This window comes from Alligator sinensis, unplaced genomic scaffold (genome assembly GCF_000455745.1).
Source record: "Alligator sinensis unplaced genomic scaffold, ASM45574v1 scaffold486_1, whole genome shotgun sequence".
Classification (NCBI taxonomy): domain Eukaryota; kingdom Metazoa; phylum Chordata; order Crocodylia; family Alligatoridae; genus Alligator; species Alligator sinensis.
In genome coordinates, this window is record NW_005842053.1 from 345,717 (window position 1) to 368,064 (window position 22,348).

At 38.9% G+C, this 22,348-nt stretch overlaps 1 protein-coding gene across 3 annotated transcripts in view; it reads right to left on the minus strand.

The window, feature by feature from the left end:
* Positions 1-258: 258 nt before the first annotated feature.
* The window catches only part of NRIP1 (nuclear receptor interacting protein 1), a 93,580-nt gene continuing 71,490 nt past the window's right edge, over positions 259-22,348 (minus strand). For all 3 annotated transcript variants that reach the window (XM_006022913.3, XM_025203328.1, XM_025203327.1), the window contains one exon: positions 259-10,164. In XM_006022913.3, coding sequence (XP_006022975.1) covers positions 6,316-9,804 — 3,489 coding nt within the window. In that variant the 5' untranslated portion in view covers positions 9,805-10,164 and the 3' untranslated portion in view covers positions 259-6,315. The remainder of the gene's footprint in view (positions 10,165-22,348) is intronic.

The window sequence follows — 22,348 nt, forward strand, 5'->3', positions numbered from 1 at the left end:
ATGCACTGACACAACAGAACTGCTTATGTGACTTAACTGTAGTCTGAGAACTGAACTTGTGAAACAAGCTCAACAATTATCAAATTTCACAGGTTCAATACCATATTTTGTTACAGAAAATGTGGAGTCTTTAAAATCATGAGAGTTGTTTTGCTTGTTCTACATTTGCATTAATAAGCACTGTGCCAGTAAATTCACAAGGATTCAAACGACAAAGTACGCAAAGAACAAAGTAGATTTAGAAACCATCAAGACAATGCATTTTTTTCATTTATTCAAATCTTCTGCAGGAAGTAAACACTGAAAGATTTAAAAAACTTCACACTGCAGTATGTACGGTTTTGTGACATCACATGAGGAAATTAATTTCTAATAAAAATGAGACCAGTTTTATTACTGAAAACACATCACAATAAAATTGGTTGTGGTAAACCCCAGAATTCTTATGTCTAGCAATGACAACCAATATTCCAACATTTTATAGTGTTGAAATACTCTTGAAACAGTATTTTAAAATGGAGTTCTGAACTTATGACTGAGTACAGTTGAGAGAGTTTATGCTTTAAAAGTAGTTTTGAGTTTTTCTCACCCAGACCCTTTTGATTTGAAGCACATTCTTTCACAAAGCTAAAATACCACAGCAGAAGTCATGTCCAGAAATGGAATACTGTTGTTTTTTGAACTGACCTGACTTGTTAAGACATTTTTGCCAATGCACAGATGCACAGGGTCCCCCATGCACTTTTCATGCAGCAGGTAATCACAACTTTAAATAAAAGTATTTTCTATACATTCTTTCAGACTTGCAACTGTATACATACATGCAAAAGTTTTTAAATCTATGTGATCATATTTACACTTATACATGAAATATACATAACAAAAGGTGAGGAAGGAAAGAAAGAAACCCGAAAGCCAAACGAGATTAAAAGGTTTTTTGCCTTTGCATTAGAACAATACAAAATAGGTATTTTCATTAATTAAACCACTATTTACATCACCTTTTAAAAACCAATTGCAACATATTATGCGTGTAACAAGTCAATATATTTACATATTTATAAATATATATAATATATACTTACCAGTTTACTCCTCTGTAAGTTGTGGCAGAGAACAAACTGGTAATATCATTTCACTGACGTCAATGAGAGCTGCAATACTCTTTCACCGACAACGTTAACAGGGAAAACTTTAAATCATTCTTTAAAATTTGTAAATTAAAATTTTTTAAATATTACAAACAATAAATGGCTAAAATGAGTGAAAGTTATGTTTGAATTCCCTTTCAATTTAATGATGTTCCTAAACTGCTGAAAGAGAAATTCTGGTTTAGTGGTATCTGTAGGAAGCTATTTAGCAGAACACAGCCCTGATTCTTTCTGTGGTCACATATTACCTTATTAAGTATACCATTAAGGAGAAATAATGCAGTTCTGCTGTCCTCAGTCTCCCTTGCTCCTCCTCTGTTGATTTCAGATGTGTTTACACTGCCATCAGAAATGGGACTGCAATGTAGGGCTGAGCAGGCTTTAATCTTCAACATAATAGGCAGTACAAGCATCCCCAAACTCTGCGTACATATTTAGCAGCTGAAGCTAGAGCTGTTGAACCTAACACTGCTATACAGGTATCCAAACTAGATAGATTAAAGCTAATTCAGGTGTGCCTATACATACTACAATCACATTTTTGACTGAAGCATGGACATTTAATTTTTGCAAAAGAATCAAGTCCAAGCCTTTCCAACACCATCATGTTTATAGCTGCAATGCGAGCTGCTCGCTTTTTTATGAGCATTTAGTAGTTCTAGCATCTTTATCAGGTCCTACAACTGTGCCTGTCGATCCTGCATGCTCCATGTATCCTACTACTTCTAACCACAATATTAGTAATTTTTGCTTCTTCCACTCATGTGTAGAACTAAAGGCTGGGTTGTAATCCCAACTCTTTCCCTATCCAAGCAGCATCATCTTTCAGATCCCTCTCTGAATCTGAGGAGGGATACTGAAGATGCTCATCTTCTGGCTATGGCCTGGTAGCAGGGTTTTAGACAAAACTGTGAGGAAGTACTGTGATGAGGCCTCTGTGGGCACATCTACATGAGATGTTTACTGGAGAGTTGCTTAATTAGCTCTGCAGTAAATCTCTCAGTATCTATACATGCAGTGCTATTAGGATGGAGTAAACCAATCAACTCCACCACAGGTTAGTACTTGTAAATACAAGTACAATCCTATGGTGGAGTTTTTACTCTAAGCAATGCACATATAGACGCTAGTGGGACTGGCTGGGGCATGAGGGTGCTTCAGAACGTTGCCTGCAGATTAGCCCCACATTGAAGCATCCTGATTCTCCGGCCAGCCTATCTGCAGCACGTTGAGCCAGGTCAGAGCAGCCCCAGGCTGGCAGGCTAACCCCTGGGGCTCCCTGTCAGCTGGGGCTGCTCCAACCTTGCTCAATGCACTGTGGTCTTGGGCACTAGTGTATACATGGCTCCTGGGAGCAATAAACTCTGGTGCAATATGAGCCAGTTTATTGCTGCACATTAATTCCACATGTAGATGCACCCTGTATGCATGATCTTCGCTTGATCCCACAGGATCTACATGGATTCAAGGAATTGGGGAGTGCTTGGGGCAAGAAGACTACCTCTGCTGGCTATTTTGCTCCTCTTATGCCCTTTCTAAAGAGAAGTCCGCAAGGAGAATTTTGACAAACTCTTCCCCTCTAGCCGAGCCCCACGAGGTTCTTTCATTTAGAGCAGATTCTTGGGTTTTTCGGGGTTCAGCTGATTTTTTTCAAATGGGCTTCATGATTGCCAATATGATGGGGTAAGCCACGTTTAAAAATTCTCCTTCTTCCAAGGTAAGAATGGCATCAGTGTTACACCAGGAAATCTAATGCAGAAGGTTATGTTTCTATGCCATTTTCCAATGGTTGCCTAAACAACCAGCTTAGCAGGAACAGGTTTCCAACAGAGTACACTAACTCATTTCAAGGGCACTGCTGTAACAAAGCACAACACTGTTGTACATTGTTGTGAATTTTCCAATGGGTGAGATTTTTCTAAGGACTGCTCATCTTAAAATTAAATTTTACTGCATGAAAATGCATTGATGTATGTTAGAGTTGTTAACATACATCACCTCAAAAGAAAAAGAAATTGTTAACTGATAAGACTGTTAACATTTTAACTTAAATGTTTTATAAACTTTAGAAACAAAACATTTTAAAGTGTATATTTTAACAACTGACTACCACAGAATAAATACATGGGCAGGCACTCATAAGGGCTTCTGTATCATGTTTTGCTAGTATTAGGTGGAAAAAACCCAGAAAAGTTCCATGTTTTCATCAGCATTTTAGTTTGATAGCAAATGTCCAATGACTCCTCTTTTGTGCCCAACACAGATGGGGGCTGTTTGCATGAATGTGAGCAGAAACCCTTAAGTAAGTTACAGCCTTGTATTTATTCTGGGGACCATAAAATATTCTAGATATTTTATACTTCTTAGCTATATAATTTTATTTCAAGAAAAATCTTCACTTAAGACTTTCAGAGATGTGTCAGGGATGGAACAAATGCCATCTTTTCCCCCTAATATTTATGTCAGGCTAATTCACATAAAAAGAATTCAATTTCATTGGCTATACAGACATCCCCCACTTAGCGCTCTTAACTGGTTCTTGACAAACCAAGCATTAAGCAAAACCAAAAGCATTTGATGACCCAAGATGGCGAGTGCAATTGTTTTTAATGACCTAAGATGGCAACCACGAGCATTATAATAAAACTCGCTGAGCGCCAAGTGAAACCAAGTATCAATTTAAAATGAGCGTGATAGCAAAATAGTGCTAAGCAAACCGGTGTTAAGTGGGGGTTGCCTGTAATCTAAAAACTACTGTAGTATTCTTACTGATATAGTCTTTGTTATAGAACTGAACTGTCACGGGGCTGGCTACTTGTTAATAACTACCAACTTTAAAAGACAAAAACAAAACTTGATTTTTTTCCCCATAAACTTACTATAGAACTAGAAGTCAGGCCAATGACAGTGTAATTTAAAATGGTTTTACGTGACCGTTTTAAAATGTAGATATTCTTTATACTGCCCAATGGATGAAGCATCACCCAGAAAACATAATAAAATTCCTTTTACCGCTCTTTGTACTGTTACTCTTTGTACCACAGAGATTTTTTTTCTTGGACATTGTAGAATGTGTGTTCCTTACTAGAATACAACCTTCCTTACTTAAACACTTTCGTTATTAAATAGATTCTCTCACGTCACAGGGAATGCTCACTGAAGTAACTGTTGAAAACATGCTCCTGTTGTGGATACTGCAAGTTCAGCAGGAATTATTGTAACTGACGATTAATATAATTTTGAAGAAGAGCATCTTAGAACATCTACTATGGGAATTTGGGGCTCCCTGAGGCGACACTGGCCAATGGAAAGAATCTGCTGCTTGGCTTACCCCATAAAATGATCCTTTCAATACATCTCAGCTTTGATCCACAACACCCCTGTACTTCACTCCCACATCAGTTTTGGAAAAAAAGATGGTGCCAGATGTTTGGGGGAAAAAGAAGGAGAAAAAGGGATAGGGCATTTTGGAGATGTAGTCCACCATCCATTATAGGGACCTACCAAATTTGGAATTTCACAATTCCCACAAAATCCAGGTAATGCCTGTGAAAACTGCAGGAAAGAAAAACCAACTTAATGAAAATAAAATGCTGGTTCCCCAGAGGGAGCCAGTAGTCCTCGGTACGCTGTGGCAGTCCACCAGTGTGGGGGAGCGGGAGGGGAGAAGGGCTGCCCATTTGAAGGGCAGCTGGCAAAATGGCTGCTGCCCTCCCTGCTGATTGGGTGAGAGGGCTGCCTGTCATGCGGCCCTGCCCCTCTCCATCAATCAGTCGTGAGGGGCATGGCTGCATGATGGACAGCCCTTGCAACCAATCAGAATCAAGGAGCGAAGCTGCATGACAGGCAGCCCCCACAGCCAATCAGCGCTGGGTGGCCCCTTGGCCAATTAGAGGCATTGGGTGGGGGTTGAAATAGCTGCCTGGGACCGCTTTCTGCCTGCAAAATTGGGGGGCAGCCTTTACAAATTTGGTAGGCCCCTAACTGTGGAATATGACACAACCAACAACTTGAAATATTCAGTGCAACCTGAAAATTATTTTAAAACCAGGTTTCCATGATATGAACGATTAGTGATTAGCTACTCATAGATTAATAAATGTTGGCAGACTGCATTTTTCTGTGCCGAATGGAAGAACCAATATGCCTTCCACAGCAATAATCTTATACCATATTCTATCAGATACCAAATATATTAGATAAGTGAAGCATCTCTTCCTTTGAAAAGAAGAGGTGACATGGCACAGAACAAATCATTCTACTTGTTTCACTAACCAGAAGTGGTGGCAGTTTTCTGAGAAGTACATCATCTTCCTATTTATCCCCAAAGTCTAAGAGACATTTCCACCATCTTTTTATAAGAGCTGACACACTTATCTATTACTTCCTGGGTATATGAAATTTTGCTTTTTGTAGAAAAAGCTGGAAAAACTTTTAGTCCTAACTCAGAATGTATACGACTACTGCTAGAGGTTCTGGGGAAGGCATTTATCATAATCAAGTGGGAGAAAGGAAAAAAAAAACCCAAGATGCACCATGATTCTGGAAGGACCACAAAAAAGTTTTTAAAATAATAATAATAAAAAAAAAAATCAGAAGCACTAAGAATTGCTTTCAGTGCATTCCAATTAACACTGTCAGAAGTTTCCAAATATGATGAGCTCAGATGCTGGACAGACTGTTCTATTTCTTAAAAAAAGTCCTCAAAACTTCATAAAATGTATTAAACATCAGAAATTACACAAATCTTTATACGTAGGTTTCCAAAAGATACTAAATGGACGGGATGAAATGCAGCAAAATGCATTCCCACCACATAGGTGGTATGCTTCCACGTGTCCCAAATATTTAGCTCCAAATAAGACTCCAGTCAGACTATTCATAACTTAGTTTGATGCATACAGAAATGTCTCATACAAATTACAACCTCTGTAGTTCCTTGTGACAATCTACTGTAAAGCAAAATATAGCTACATGTATTTTAAATAGCATTATCAGAAAATAAAAAGTTTTGTCAAATAAAAACATTTTTCAATTAGGCCATGCTTTCCTCAAATCATGCTCAATTTATACACTTATCAAGTTCATATTCATTTTTATTTTATTTCATTTTTTTACAAAGATTCAAAACCACTAACTGTAAACTCATTGTGGTGGCTCTATTTTATTCTGGTTCTTTCTTGGTTGTTAGCACTGTTTCCAAAAGTCCCGGTACCTCTCCATTCATGCAGTGTTGATGGGAGGCTGTATTCCCCATATGGCTGTTATAAGGGCTTCTTAAATTATGAAAAGGAGCTTTTGGTTCTGCTTCTGGTACCAGCTCCTCTTTGATTGTAACATGAGTTGAACTTTCTGTAAACGAAGGTTCACTCCAAGTGTCTCTGTCATGTGCTTCTTGGTTACTAACAGAATTGCCTCCTTTCTGTAACATGTAATAAAGTATTGGATTGGTTTTGGTCAGTCTTGGGGAGTCCTTTTCATATTCATTTTTGTCCATGCGTGTGATAACCCATCTGATAGGACCTTTTTCGCTTGGTAAGGGACAAACGCCAAGTTGATCAGATTCAGGTCTAGATAACATACTTCCCAAATGTTCAGGGAAGGGGGAATTGGCAGGACTCCTTAGTGCTCCAGGGTATTGAAATGTTCTATGGTCTACACAATTGTTCTGTTGTGAAGGGTTTCCCATCAATGCATTTATTGAAGAAATGCTGTATTCAGGTTTAATAGCTACGTTATTTTTGTTTCCTTTTTTCTTGCCCTCAGTTCCTATACTGTTCCTATGCTGTGACAAATCTTTCTCACAGTTTTCTGAGAGAAGTAACTGTTTCAACACATTAAAACCTTTGCTATCCCTAGACCAACTCCTATTTTCACTTTCATTACTTGAACCATGACTTGCAGCATATTTAAAATCAAGATCGCTTCTATTAAATTTCACATCTTGCTGGTTAAGCAAAGGCCCATACAATGCTTCTGTTGGAGAAGCATGATTGTTTGCAGCATCAGACATATTACTTTTGATCTTTTTTAATGGACTTTCCGAAGGCTCAGTATTAAGTTTTCTCTTCTTAGGAACTGTGCAAAGACTCTTTGATTCTAGAAGTGTCAACTCACAATTTCTGTGATTTCTCTCCAGATCATCTACAGGGTAACTATCATGATTCTGTCTCAGCAAACGACTTAACAGGCCATTTTTTGAAAAGGAAAAATCTTGAGGTGAAAGAGGCTCGGGTTTAAAATCTTCAGATGCTGGAGAAGCAGCTGTATTTCTCTGCAATGAATGAGTTATTCCTTGAAATGTGTTACCCTTACACTCTCTTATTTGTTGTACATTTGGGTTATGAGGGATATTTGATTCTTCACAGGGTTCAGTTTTTATTTTCACGGTCAGTATTTGCTCATTCAATGCTTTATCTGTCTGTTCTTGTGAAGTTTCATCTTTTAAAAGCATTCTCTCCTTCCTTTCGGTTTTACCTTTATTGGGAGTTCCCAGAAGCAACTGAAGGACGGTGCGTCTTTCAAGGAGATTTTCTATTTCTGAGCCAGGAAGTCCTTGGTCAATGGGTGCAGGTTGACAACTGAATATTTTGTTGTTTTCTTCAAGCGTACTTGGTTTGTTTGTAAGCAGGGGACTATTCAATCTGTTAATCAATCCTAAAGGTTTATCTGCGTTCACTGTAAGCAACTGTTTGCTAGTTCGTTGCTCTTCACCTGGAATGGGAGTCTGCATTCCACACTGAGCCAAGTTCTGTAACAACTTGCTGGCACTGAAAGATGCACTGTTCGGAGCAATCTCATTTCTGTTCAGCGTAGGTCCTTGAAGATCTTTACTTTTTGAAAGATCTATCAAATGTTTAGATGCTGTATTCACTAGCCTCTCTGGCTGGATATTGTAGGCATATGGTGGTGAATTATGCTTCACTGCTAGAGAAGTCTGGTAGGAGAGATCGATTGGAGAATCTGCTTTTGTAGAAACAAGTAGAGGGGGAGTGCTTAAAGGAGTCATTCGGTTTGCACTGGGACACTCTGTACCAGGAGTCCTTTTGCCAGTTTGTACAATAAATTTTGCCACATCAGCTGTACTGTGTGGTCCCTGAGGATCAGCGTTTTTCTCCACCTTGTATTCACTCTTATGGCCAAGCAATAACTGAAGTAGTGTTACTTTCTGATGCGGATTCAGTTTAGAACCCTTTGGAGTGTCTTTATCTTCCCTGCTCTCTAGACATGGAACTTTTGGATCCCAGTTATGAAGCAAGGACTGGGGCAGATTATCTAGAGAAGCAGGCTGTCCAGACTCTGGTTTAGCTGTCCTCTGTTTGAAGGATAAGTCTATAGGAAGACATTTAGAATGGGAACTTTCATCATCACTGCTGTCATCTTCTGTAAAACTAGGATTGTTGTCGGAGTACTCATCAATTGTAGTTGGTGTGCTACCCTCTTCAAACATACTGTTTCGCTCATTTTGCTCATGCCCGTTTTCTTGCTTAGTAGTATTCTGACTCTTAAGAAGATATAAAAGCAAACTGTTGTTGGGAGACTGTTTTAAATGGTTTCTTTCCAATGTACTTTTGAATCCTACATTTTTGGGGGAAGAATTAATCATTCCAATTGGACTTGGAAAGGATGCCATATTGCTTTTGCTAGTTATGGTTTTGGATGATGATCTAATTTGACCATTAAGATGGCTTGGCATTCCTTTGGACAGGTTGAATTGGCCAACATCTTTCTGGGCACTTTCTTGTAATCTGGCCATAGCAGCAAGTCTCTCACTTGCTATCTGATTTGCATTTTGTGCTTTCAAAGCATGTTCCCTGGAGTATTGCTGCAAATGAGCTTCACTGGAAAGCAGTAAAGCTAGCTGACTGCAAGCTACACTGGGTTTAGGTGAAGCAGCAGGACTCGATCTTTTCTCTACCATGCTTGCAACAGCTTGTAATCTTGCAGCACATGACAGTGGCTCATTTATTACCTTGGATCCACTCTGTACTGTATGAGGAGATTCTATAAACCTCTCTTTAGGCAGATTCTTGGTTATATCAGGCAGACTGGTGTCTAACTTCTGATCTTTCGTTTTGCTTTTTTTCAGTAAAGTCTTCAAGTGGCTAGATGCAACACCATAGCACCTTAAATCTTTCTCCACTTTCAAAGAATCAGGACTGAGGGAATACCCTTGTTCCTTGAGGCTCTGCCTAATCTGTTGTGACAGAGCAACACTTTGCAGCCTAGAGCTGAATGACTGAAGCAAAGAGGCAAGTAATGTGCTATCCTGTTTGCCTTTAGGCACATTTTCAACCATGCCAGCTAACAAAGCTTCTTTTTTTACATTTAAATCCACAATGGAATCAGACAACCGCCTTCTCTTTGCTGCATTCCAGTCTTCAGAAGACTGTAATAGTCTTGCTTTTTTGAGATGCAGCATGCCAGATCCCTGGTATGTATTCGTGTTAAGAACTGGACCATTACTTTGACAATTGGGAAATATATTTCCAGAAAACTTAAAGTTTTGATCCTCTCCACTATGCCCAGTAGACTTTTTGTCAACTGCAGTACCTGAGCCTCCTGCTGCTTGATGCATTAGTAATCCCTCTAGGTAAGTTAAAACAATGGAATCCTGGTGCATCTCAGAGCCAAGCTCTTCTCCATGAGTCATGTTCAATAAAAATATCCAAAAAGGCTCTTCTTCTATTTACTTTGAAGATTAGTTTGATGTAGCCGAATTGAGATAAAGAGTTTATAAATAACAGGTAGAAGTCTTAGCCTTTTGACATAATCTGAAAAAAGACAAAATATGACATTCCAAGCAGGCTTCTTCCAGCATACATCACTGATGAACCAAATTTTCACTCATATCATTCTGTTGATAGAATATTTATGAAAAATTCCAAGGAGAATCACTTAGAACATGGCTCCAGTGTGAGAAAGTTCTACTAAACATTTGCCTTCTTCACCTCTGTCCAGGAAATCGGCTTATTTTTCATCTTTTGACGTCTTCATCCTGCACATCGAAATCCTAAAAAGTAAAAAACAAAGACAAATAGTCAGGAGAGATAGTAGAGGGTAATCTAGGAACAGATCCACTCAAACTGCAAAGAACCTACTCTTTAGAAGAACTCTATGTTTCTTACACAGAAACTAGAACATTACAGATAAGTCAGCACACAACCAAGACAGTCCCAATAAAGGAGAAATTAAAACAAATACTGGCACCTACACCAAACTACTATAAAATACTTCATTTCAACAGCAACAGAAAAAACTAAGAGAAAATCCAAACATTTATAAACTTGGGTATTAAAGGGTTCTTTCAACACATCTGTCTGAAGCATAAGAGCAACAGCACCACAAACAGAAAAATCTCAACTTGTTTTAAAATGTCTTAATTATTTTAGCAAACAATTTAAAATGTAAAAATCACTTAAGTCAGTGAAAATAAATCTCTGTCAGTAGATCAGGCTTTATGACTCTTCTATAGATGGCCCTGTTCAGTGAAAATACGAAGTCTAAAAGGGTGACATCCTTGCTAATGGAAGCTTTGCTATGTATTTCACTGGGGCCAATATTTCACACAAGATATACAGGCACAGGCCAAAAGGCTTCTTCAGATCTGAAAAGGTCAGTGAAACTTAACTATCCATACCTGGTACAGTCCATACTTCTACTATGCAAATAGTCAGTTCCTATACTATTCAAAGCCATGGTAGTTACAATGTTTATCCAAGGATATGATTTAGACCTTTTAAACTTCTTTTGTCCAACTAAAGTTACATAAATCCTACTTCTCTAAGAAGAGTAAGAGCTGAAACGTGGTAAGCATCTGCCTATAGGCAATCAGAATTAAAAGCAGCAATTATAAATCCCTCAAAATCAAGGTTTCCAAATGAAAACATCAAGAATCTGGCAAGTGCAACACTAATAAGCGTTAGCTGATTAAAAACAAAACCAACCAAAAGACAATATGTGGGGATGCAGGCTGTTTTCAGAAATGTTTTACTACTGCTCCATCTTCACATTTTACATGAGAAACGAGAGTCTGCAGCACACTGTTCTTAGAAGGCAGCATTCAGGACAAGGTTTCATGGGTTTTTTTAAAGACATAAAATGACTTTGTTTGCCCTAGAAGAGTCTGTGCTAATGGAAGAACAAGTGAAGTGACGTCAAAGTTAAGATTAAAGTCCAGTTTAAAAACCATATTTTTCCTGCTAACAATTGACATTTTATCAAAACAACTTTAACAAAGTTTCAGTAACACTAACGCAGGCTCAACAATTACAGATGCAAGAATTAAAACAAACGTTTTTGTTCTGAGAGCCCTAACAAATTAAAAAACAAAACTAAGTATTTCTGATATTTTTAAGATGCATACCAAGTAGGGAAAAATAGAAACAAACAAAAACATCTTTTCAAGTCTTTTTAGTGCATCGTAATGAAAGTCCAATGCCAAAGAAATCCTTTACAGGTCACCTTTAAATTAAAGTTAAAGCCTTTAGCAAATGTTGTATGGGTTATGCCAATATTCAGTTTGAAATTAATCTTTCCAGTTCTGAGTAATTAAAAAAAGACATTGTATTTATGCAAATCCCTCAGGTGCACATGAGCTCTGAGATAGTCTATGATACTTGCCGTTTAGTTTACACTTGGGAACTATAAGGATTGGCTTTTTTAATTACTTGCAGCTAGAAAAATTGATAATTTATAGCAACTGATAGGTTGATCCAAGGGGACATTCACTAAAGAGGATTAAATCTGAAAAGTACCTAAGGTGTGAAGAACAAGGACCTCACCAATCCTTTTAATAAGGCACCTCTTTAGGGCAACTAGTAGATCAGTTATTATGCAATATTATAAAAATGTACATAGCAATGGACAGTTGGTAAAATGTGATTAATAAATCTGTCAAGGGAATTAAGCTGGATCTCTGGAAGTCATGTGCTTTGCATGAAACTAGACCAGTCACTTTTTTATGGGAAATAAAGTAGCTAGGTTTAGCTATTTGGGTCTGTCATTTCAAAGAACTTCATACCTCATGCATTCCTGTTTCACCACTTGCTCAAAACTGTGGGTATTAGGAACACAATATCAAATTTTGCAAATGCATATTGAGTTTTACACTAAGCAGGGGTTAGAAACAATGATACTAGCTTTACTGGATTTATGGGGCCAAAAAGTTCCAAAGTTCTGTTAAAATGTTTATAATATAAAAAAATGTCACTATATATTCTTACAGAAACTGTGTATGGTACCCAAAACAAAAGCAGGAGACAAGGTTGTCCTGTCTAGCAAGCTAGAAGGGAAGTAAAAGAAGAATAAAACCCCCCACAAATTGTACCATTCTTGAACAAACCAATAATCTTACCACGGTGCACCTCTGACATACAAGAACCACTAGATCTAGGTATTGCAGTTATAAGATTATGACAAATGAAATGGGTAAAGATAAATATTTAGATATGTGGATCTGAGTTAATTAACACATATTCTATATTTTGTCTTTTACTGCTTTCACTCTTCCTCTCCCTATTCACACAGACCACAAGTTTTGAATACAGTTGGCTTTGTTAAGATATACTACTGCTAAATCCAGGTGCTGCCAAGAGCAATATGAACCTAAGTGTGTGTGCGCGTACTTACCCTGAAGCACTACAACAATGTCTAAATATCAACTTTGTTTACTTCTTCTGTGACTTCAAAAGATAAAAATCAAGCAAGTGACAAAAATATTCACTTTATCCAAAAATTAGAACCAAAAGGCATATTTTTGGTTGCCACAAAAGCATCCTTCAATGAGGTTAAACCCTTACATCTGATCCATAGTACTCTATCCATGCCCAGATATCCTGACACTACGTTTTGAGATTCATTCAAACTAGTGAACGCTGAAACTCCTGTTTAAAACCTAATCATAAACACTAACCAAACAGTAATCATATTTAGGTAATATCCTCCTAAGCTCAACAAGTACATATACCTGGAGTGGGCAAAATGGTAGATCCAGCTGGTGGCTGGACTCCATTTCCCAGCAGCCCCTGCCCACATGGCTGGGGCCAGTTTCCATGGAGACCCCAGCAGCAGCCTTATTGTGATAGCCTGCGGCCAGGGTTTCTATGGAGACTGGCCCCAGCAGCACTGGCAGGGTATGGAGCTGCTCCAGAGCCAGGCTGGGATTTTGCAGTGGTCCAGATCTAGGGCAGAGCCACGATTTGTAGCCTGTACACCCCAGGCTGGCACGTGCAGATACTGGATGATGGTTCTGCCCTGGCTCCTTGCAGCAGTGACAGCGCAGTCTAGAGCTGGTGCATAGCCATGATCCACTGCCTACACACCCCTGCTCGGGACATACAAGCTGCAGATTGCAGCTCTGCCCTGGCTCTGGACCATGCTGTCACCGCTATAAGATCCCAGCCCAGCACCAAAGCAGGTCCCTGACCTGCTGTGCGCCCTACCAGCAGGGGCAGCACTAGAGGAGGTTGAGGGGGCTATAGCCACTCCAAAATTCCCCACGGCGCCCTGTAGCCACCTCTCCCATCCCCTTCTTGCCATACCAAAACTGCCTGTACTCAAGCAGTGCTCAAGCTGAGTTGGTTTTTACAAATCTGCTTCCCTACTTATATGGCCACGTCACTACTGTATTTGAACACTGCACAAATAGGAATGGATTTCATCCTCACAACAGCCTTGTGAAGTAGGAAAAAATATCCGAGGTACAGGTATAGGATCTCTCAAGAACGCAAAGATTATGGCTTAGCAAGTAAGTAAACCAGGTCTGCTAAAGCCTGATTCCTACTAAAGCCTACTAAACCAACCTTCCTACACAGCTATAAAGGTAGAGAGGAATGTGGAGATATAAAATGACTTCTTGAAAGTCTCAAAAAAGGTGTAGTGTCTGAGTTAGGAAATGAATCCTGCAGTCCTAGCTCTGAACCCTGAACAAATGTATGTTGCAGCAGGGTTGCACCCAAGCTAATGTGCATTACAAGGTTGGTGGGAGGGGTGGGGTGTGTGTATGAGAGAGAGAGACGGAGAGAGAGAGAGAGAGACGGAGAGAGAGAGAGAGATTTGGCTGTTGTGGTCCATGATGGCACACAGCCCCTTAGGGACTTGGAAGTTGAAGTTGGACGGGTTGGTTTAGCCATTTGTTAGTTTCATGAGGATGAATGGTCCAGTGATAGGGTGCAAGTCCGGGACTTGGAATCAATCCCCTGTTCTGCCACAGATTTCCAGAAGAACCCAGGCCATCTCTTCACTCTTCAGGAGATCTCATGATCCATGATGCTATGAAGATGCTTTGAGGATTAATACATCAGTGCCTGTAAGATGCTTCAGTGGGGACTTCTAAATACTTAAAACAGAGAGCCTGAAATTACAGTATTCATTCACATACCGTATAAACCTTGCCCTAAGAATTTTGGCTTATGAAACTGGGTGCATGTCTTAAGCAGCAAAGCTCCCATTTCTTTGCTGGAATAGAAGAAAAGAAAAGAAAAAGGGAGACAACTCAAATGGCTTCCACTTTTCTCTGGGACAGCACGCAGCATGTGCAAAGCCAGGTGTTAACACTAACAGCCGCTGGTGAGGAAGTAGCTTTTGGGCAAAGAGCCACTAAGGTGGCTGAGGGCAAATGAGCAGCTACAGGCAGCCCATAATATCCTGATTAGGCTTGTGGTGTGGAAGCAATGTTTCATTGTTTTACAGCAACTTTATAAGAACTATTTATAGCAGGGCAGTCTAACTTCAGAGCGGCCGGGGGCCACAAGCCTCCCAACCACTAACTGAGTGGGCCACACGCTGCCCAGCCTGTGTGTCAGAATGCACCAGAACCTCTGTGTTCTGAACACCACACCATGTGCTCCCCCAACTGCTGGGTGCATTATACACAACCTTGCTGAACAGGTAACCTTGCCCTGTTAGGCTATTGGCTCCCTCTGCCCTGCTCCACCCCCAAGGGCAGTGGCAAGAAGGGGAAGCCAGAGGAAGAAGGGGACCAGACACTCCAGCAGGAAATTAACCCCACAGGTGCAGTGCTGAATGCAGCCTAGGGGCTGCCACATGGACAGTCCTGATTTACAGCTGCCACATCAGGAAGTTCCTGAAGCCTCATGGGGTCTGTCTCATGAGATGCCACACTTCCTGGACACAGAGTTTCTGGGAGGACTTCTTCATGATGCTCATGGCACTGACTGGAAAAACCTTTTGCCCCCCTGCATTCTGGCCTCCAAAAACAAGATGCATATCTCATTTGGGGTATGTGAAAAAATATGGTATTTAGTGCCCCCCCACCATCCCAGTCTGTAGTGAAAATGCAAATATACCAAGGCTCTGTGTACTTCACAGCAGGATAAAGCTAAATTCTATAGCAAGATATCTAGAATCTGGGCAATACTGAATAGTGCCAGGTAAACTTTAATGAAAAAAAAAAAGCTTTCAGCAAAGTAAATATGAAACCAGACAGCACAAAAACATCTGTCCCTGCTTTTTTTGTTGTTAAATTCAATTTACATTTATATTACCTCCGTTTTGGCAGCTAGGAAAGGGCACGTTCAGGACAGTTCACAGCCTGGGAAAGTAAACTAAGCATGTTAATGGACTATTTCTACTAAGATGATAAGCAGTGAAACAGAGCTAAGTAAACTAGGTAAGCACAGCAATAGCTGTAAGCACATGCATAAGACCCACTGACTTCTACAGAACTTAAGCATGTACTTAAAAAAGAGTCTAGTGCTTCAGTGCTTTTTCATATCAGGTTCTTAAATCAGAAACCTAAAAATTAAAATATAACGCACCATTGAGGTGAATGTGGAAGCAGAGACCTTCTCAGAGTCAACCGGCACAACCCGCTTGCTTTGCATTCAGATTTCCAAGGTTCTTTCAGTTACAAAGAGCTTGGAAGCATCATTTTAAAAAGTAAAACGAAAGGAGGAAAAAATAAAACTTAGATCCCATAGCATAATTCATCAGGCAAAGAGTGAATTCCATAAGGAATTCAATATCTGAAGAACTGTGACATCCAGAGGTCCTATTTAGAATAATTTCATAAACATCAAATTCAATTCTTCCTCCATGTATCATTCTGACAGACTGGAATGAAGCACCTTGCCAACACACTGGATGATTTTATTTGCCTCCTCATTAGATGCAGCAAATGACTCCAAAGGACATTTTAAATACATGAAGTATGGACCACTGCTTTGAAAATGCTCTGTCATGATAAGGTACAAGCCATGTGGCATCATGACCAATGCCAGATTACACACTGCAGCAGGAGCTCAGCTAGCCTTTTGCAGGAAGCAGAATGTATCCCTCTCACACTAAACCGGCTTTCAGAACCTAGCAGTCAGACAAGATCATGGCCTACCGCCAATACCCCTTTGAGGAAGCCAGGATTAACAGGAGAACTACCTTAATGATTGTACAAGGGGAAGAAACGTTTCTTCACCCCTTTGTGCAACAGTACAGGGCTAAAACAATTACCAATAGAGAGGAGAAAAGGTCAAAGGATTTCTGAATTGGAAGGCTTACAAATAATTAGGAGGGGGAAAAAAAACCCTAGTTGCTTTTGCAAGCTAGAAAAGAGGTTTGGAATAATACTAAAAACATCTTATTCCAGACTGAACGACGCCTGTGGATCAAGAACGGATTCAAAACTTTATCACAGCTTGTGAATAGTTTTATATTGTGACTATTTCAGTCACACAAAATTGACACAAAGCACAAAACTGATGGCATGGCAAACATAATAAACGTTCTTTCCAGAGAACAAAGTGATAGACTGCTGACTCAAATTGTTAGTAAGCCAACACCTGAGAAAAAACATAAAGATGACTTGTCTGGTAGATGAAGCAGAGACCGCAGTTTTATTCCCTTGATTTAAAGCAAAATAAAACACTAGTATAAAATTAAATGCAACCCAAAATGATCCTGCTCCTGTCTCTGCCAAGACCAAAAGTGGGGAAGAAAGCTGAGTGATACAGATTTCCTTCTCTTGAGTGAAAAGTAGGTTCAGGTATCTAGATATCATAGTCTTCTTCCTCAAATTTCACAAAGATTCTACAAGAAACCAGAGATCCATGACTAGGAAGTAGCTTCCATCACCAACTTCTCCAAATGAAGAGCTTTGGGATGATCTGTAATACAGCAAGTGGTAAAACAATGTTTCCAGAGCTTGTATCTGTTGGGTAAGGGGCACACACAATCCATCTGCAGCAGCATGCCGTAGCTGCTACAGGGTAAATTACTGCAAAGGTCACTCAGGTATTACCATTTTGCACTTTGCAGTGTAGACATAGCATCAGCCATCTCTACATAAAAGGTACAGTCAGCTGACATCTCTGGCACTTACTCACAGTTATAACAGTGCACGGTGTTTTTAATGAACATTTCTGAAAACCTCCAGAACAGCTTGAGACTTGTCAGTATATGGTGACACAATGTACCAGTAGAATTAAAAGCCCTGATGGTACCCCAGACACATCCTAATGGGATGTGTGCTTTAGTTCAGAGAAGTACCATCCATCATCAAAAGAGCTTTCTTCACCATTATACTATTAGTTCATCCCTGAGTAAGTAAGAATATATCCTACACTCAGAAATGGAGAGAATAACTAGAGACAAAAATTAGGGAAACCTTGCTATGTTTATGCACTATTAACATTACATTACATAACATTAACTATATATAAATGTGTGCAAGTGCCACAGTTAATAGTGAGTTTATATATAAACATTAGCTGTGGTGAATGTCACGTGTGTATGTATGTATAATGATGAGTCTATATGTAAACAAACTATGGTGACTGGCATATGTGTGTGTATGTACACACACACACACACACACACATTTGGCAGTCACTATAGTTAATGGTTATATATAAACTCACTATTAACGGTGGTGAGTGTCACATATATACATTGTATAAAATATATATTATATATTATTAAAGAAGTGGCATATGTATGTGTATGTGCGCATGTGTGTACACTATATATTTATATATCTGTAATGGATATCCAAGAACATGGTAAGGTTTCCCCCATTTAGGATTGTAGTAGTTATTCCCTTCATTTATGAGTGTAGGATATATTCCATTATATTCCATTATACTACTACAATCCTAAATGGGGGAAACCTTACCATGTTCTTGCTATATATCATTAATTGTGGAGAATACCACACAGGCAAGCACTCAGCCAGTTTTCCTGGGAATGCTATTGGATCTACATATTTATATTTAGAGAACATAAATGTGTCTAATATCCAAAAATAAAAGGGATAATTTATCCACTCATTAGCTGATAAAGACCCACTAACATGTTCTCTTTAAACCTAGAAGATATTTTTTGTGAACTCCATTCCCTATACCTAAGCTACTGTTAGTAACTAAGCTACTGTTTAGTAATCTGTTTAAACTGAATGAAAGAAAAGGGGAAGAGGAAATGGACTCATGCAAGAGGGAAAAAAAGAAAAAGACAAACGTAGTGAAAGTAAACTCAAACCTTAATATTTAAACTTTGGTATTTTGAAGCAGTGATGATCCCAGTGAAAAGAAATGCTAACATTAAATTTGAGCCTGTCTATTTTATCGGAAAAAAGAGATAAAAAAATACATGGTAACATCTGAGTTCATGATTGATGGGTGTAAATGGAATTAATTCATTGTCAAATACCAGACTAGGATAAAAAAGAGCTGAAAAGGATATTTCGTTCCAAGTATCTGATATTTATCTAATTCTAAATTGAAAACAAAACAAAAGCCCGACAACCAGACTCCTATTCTGCTGAATCTTGCAACAACAAATCACTGGTTAAAACGTTTAACAACTTGTCAATTCCTAAAGAACGAAATTTGAATAATATCCAATGAAGAAATCAATATTTACCCCAGGACAGTGGCAATTGCCACTGAGGTATGATCAACCTCAAAGATGACATGTTTCAATAACTCTAACCTCAAATTTATTTGCTATATTATTTTGGTAAAAATTTCTACTTCTCAGTGGTACTACTGAAATTGTCAGAATAATGTAAATGGTTACTAACTTTCTTATGGAAAATTACTCTCCAACTACACTTAATTTACACAAATCCAAGACTGCACTGAATTTAAGTCAACCCCCACCCCAAATTAGATTCATAACTTGCAAAAACCAAAAAAATGGTTATAATTTACCATGTTGATAGTCTAATTATTGAAGGATTATTTTATCCCTCCCACCACACTGCTGATGAGAAAGCAGTAGTAGAGGCAGGCGCTGGGCTGGGAAGGGAAGGGGAGAGTCAAGTGTCCTGCCCCCTGGCCCTCCCTCAACACCTTCTCCCCTGCTGCCTTGCCCCCCCTCCCCTCCCACTTGACCTTCCCCCCTGGTTCCTGCCCTCCAGGCACATGCCCTCACTACCACTCCCCACCCCACCACGGTGCCTACACCCCCAGGATTCCTAGCACCTGCCCCCACCTCACCACTTCCACCTCTACTCCCCAGCTACCACCTCTGCCCTGCCCCAGGCAGCAGTCACCTGGCCCCCTGCCATCTGGTAGTCATATCCAAGACATGTCCCCTGGCCCTATATTAAAGGGGGAAAAATACCTTGTCTTGGAGTCAAGAAAATACATACTTCAATTTATTTTTAATCAGCATTCAGATGCGTTGACGCATATTAACAATGTGGTAACATGCATGCAATTATTAGTAACAATGGTACTACAATCAACTACTTTGAGACTAGTACTCTGTTTTAGGTCACAACAAACCAGATTTCAAACAAAACAAATATACAGCAGTTCCATGTTGCTAGGTCTGCTCAGGGATGCAGTCCTCCCACCACTTTATTAAAAAAAAAAAAAAAATAAAATCTGTGTACTAGGTCACACCGAATTTTTTAAATAGAAGACATTTCTGCTTGTAATAGTTACCTGCATTCCAAGTAATATTTACAAAAATACTGTAAATGTTGTACATAAATGATGAAATGTATAATAATATTTGCAACCTCCTCACTTAAAAACTTAAGTGACCACTATAATTAGAATGATTCTCTAGTTGTGTCTCTACTTTTATTTGAATAAAAATGTTATTCTATATTCACTGCCAGAAAAAAACTATGATTGAAGGGGGAAAGAGGTAGCAGTGCTTTAACTAAATACTCAACACAAGGACATACACTCAAGTAATTCCTCAAATTTTATGTTGATAAAAATGACAAGCATTTTAAGTAGAAAGATGATATGTTGTCACAAAGTTGTGGAAACAGCTCTTACCAGTATGTTTTATATCTGTCTTTCATGAATGCTGCAAAAAGGAAATAATTGCAAAATAGCAAGAAAATGCTATTTATCTTCTCTACTTGTTCCATTAATGTCATGAAAGTTGGAACAGGTACACAGACTCATCTCAAAACTGTATAAAAGTAAAACAATACTTTTGCTCTCCGATCTTAAAAGCATGATCATCCATACCCAAAACATTCCACAGAAGGAAATAGAGTCTAGATGAAACTACTGTAAGGTGAATGCATGCCTGGCTGAATCTCAAAGAGTATTCACTAATGACTAAATGTTTAATTGGGCAGTATCAAGAAAGGTTTCCCAAGGCTCTGTCCTGGATTTAGTACTGTTTAAATTGATTTGGAGCATGGGATAAAATACACACTTAGCAAATTTGCAAAGCTGGACAGAGTTGCAGACCCAGTGAAGGATAGGATTAAGATTCAGAAGGACCATGATAAACTGGAGAAATGGTCCAAACTTTGTGGAATGAACCTGAAAAGTCTTCTGGCTATAACAGGACAGTCACATTCACAAACATAGGTCCCGTTAGGTTGCAGTACTACCAGAAAAGATTTTGTAGGCTTGTAAACTACAATGAACCATAAACTGAATAAACCAACCGTGCGCGCTTGTTGCAAAAGCCAATAGTATCCTGCATTGTATTAACAGGAGCATCACCTATGTAATGAGAAATGGTTCTTCAGCACTGGTGAGGCCTCACTTGGAGTGCAATGCCGTGCCCTGTTTCAAGGCAGACGTGGACAATTGGAAAGAGTCCAAGAACAAAAATTAGATGTCTAGGAAACATGATTTATAAAGAAAGGTTGGAAGAACTGGGATTATTTAGTCTGGAGAAGAAAAGACTGAGGTGGGGATTTGATTAATAGTCTTCAAATATATAAAGGATGGTTATAAAGAAGACGGTGATAAGATTATTCTCTGGGGCCACAGGTGATGGGATAACTATTAATGGTGTTAAACTGCAGCAAGGGAAATATAGGATGGATATTAGGAAGAACTCCCTCATGATGATAATAGTTAAGCATTGAAAAGAATCACCTAGAGAAACTGAAGTCTCTACGCTTGGACATATTTAAGAACGGATTAGACAGACATTTGTCTGGCATAGCTTACGGTATGATCCTACCTTGAGCACAGGGATGGACCAGATGACCTCCTGAGGTTCCTTCCAACCCTACTTTCCTAAGATTCAAGTTTAAAAACCAAGTGAAGCAAACATCTGAACCTCATAAAGCTAATTAATTTGATCATCATTCCTTGCTAATAAAAGGGTACGGTGATTATCTTGATAAGCAACAAGTTCACTGCACATATACAAAATCACTTATTTGACAGGAGACTGTGGTCCCAATTCTGCAAAGCCATTAAGCATGTACTTAAGATTGTCATTTAAGTGCATACCAAAAGTCCAACTCAAGTATTCTACTGAAAATAAGTGATAAATTGGGCCCTGAATTGTACTGAACAGATTTAATCTAACTGGGACTGCCTTCAAACTCACCTGTAGACTAAAATAAAATTGCAAAATCAAAACAATTTGTTTGGAAATTATAGCTTTTGCACACAGTAATGATACTTTCCAGTCTTCAAGCAAAACATCTATAATGGAAGTGTTTGCTATAAGATTTACAAGGGGATGCTTTTCCTATAAAAATCTCTGTTGCAAAAAAAATAAAACAACACAATACTATGCTGTGAATTATGCCAAGTTGCAAAGGTCTAATTTTCAAAATGTACACAATTAGGAAAAATAATGGAAATGGAATACCTTCCACAATTAATTGTTCTAATATTTTTAAATGTGGGCCAACATTGGAGGTTGGAATATAAATCCTATTAAACTGAACTATAGTTTGGCCATCCCTAAAATAGATATGACATACAAACACAAGCACAAGGTCAAGGTCACATATCAGC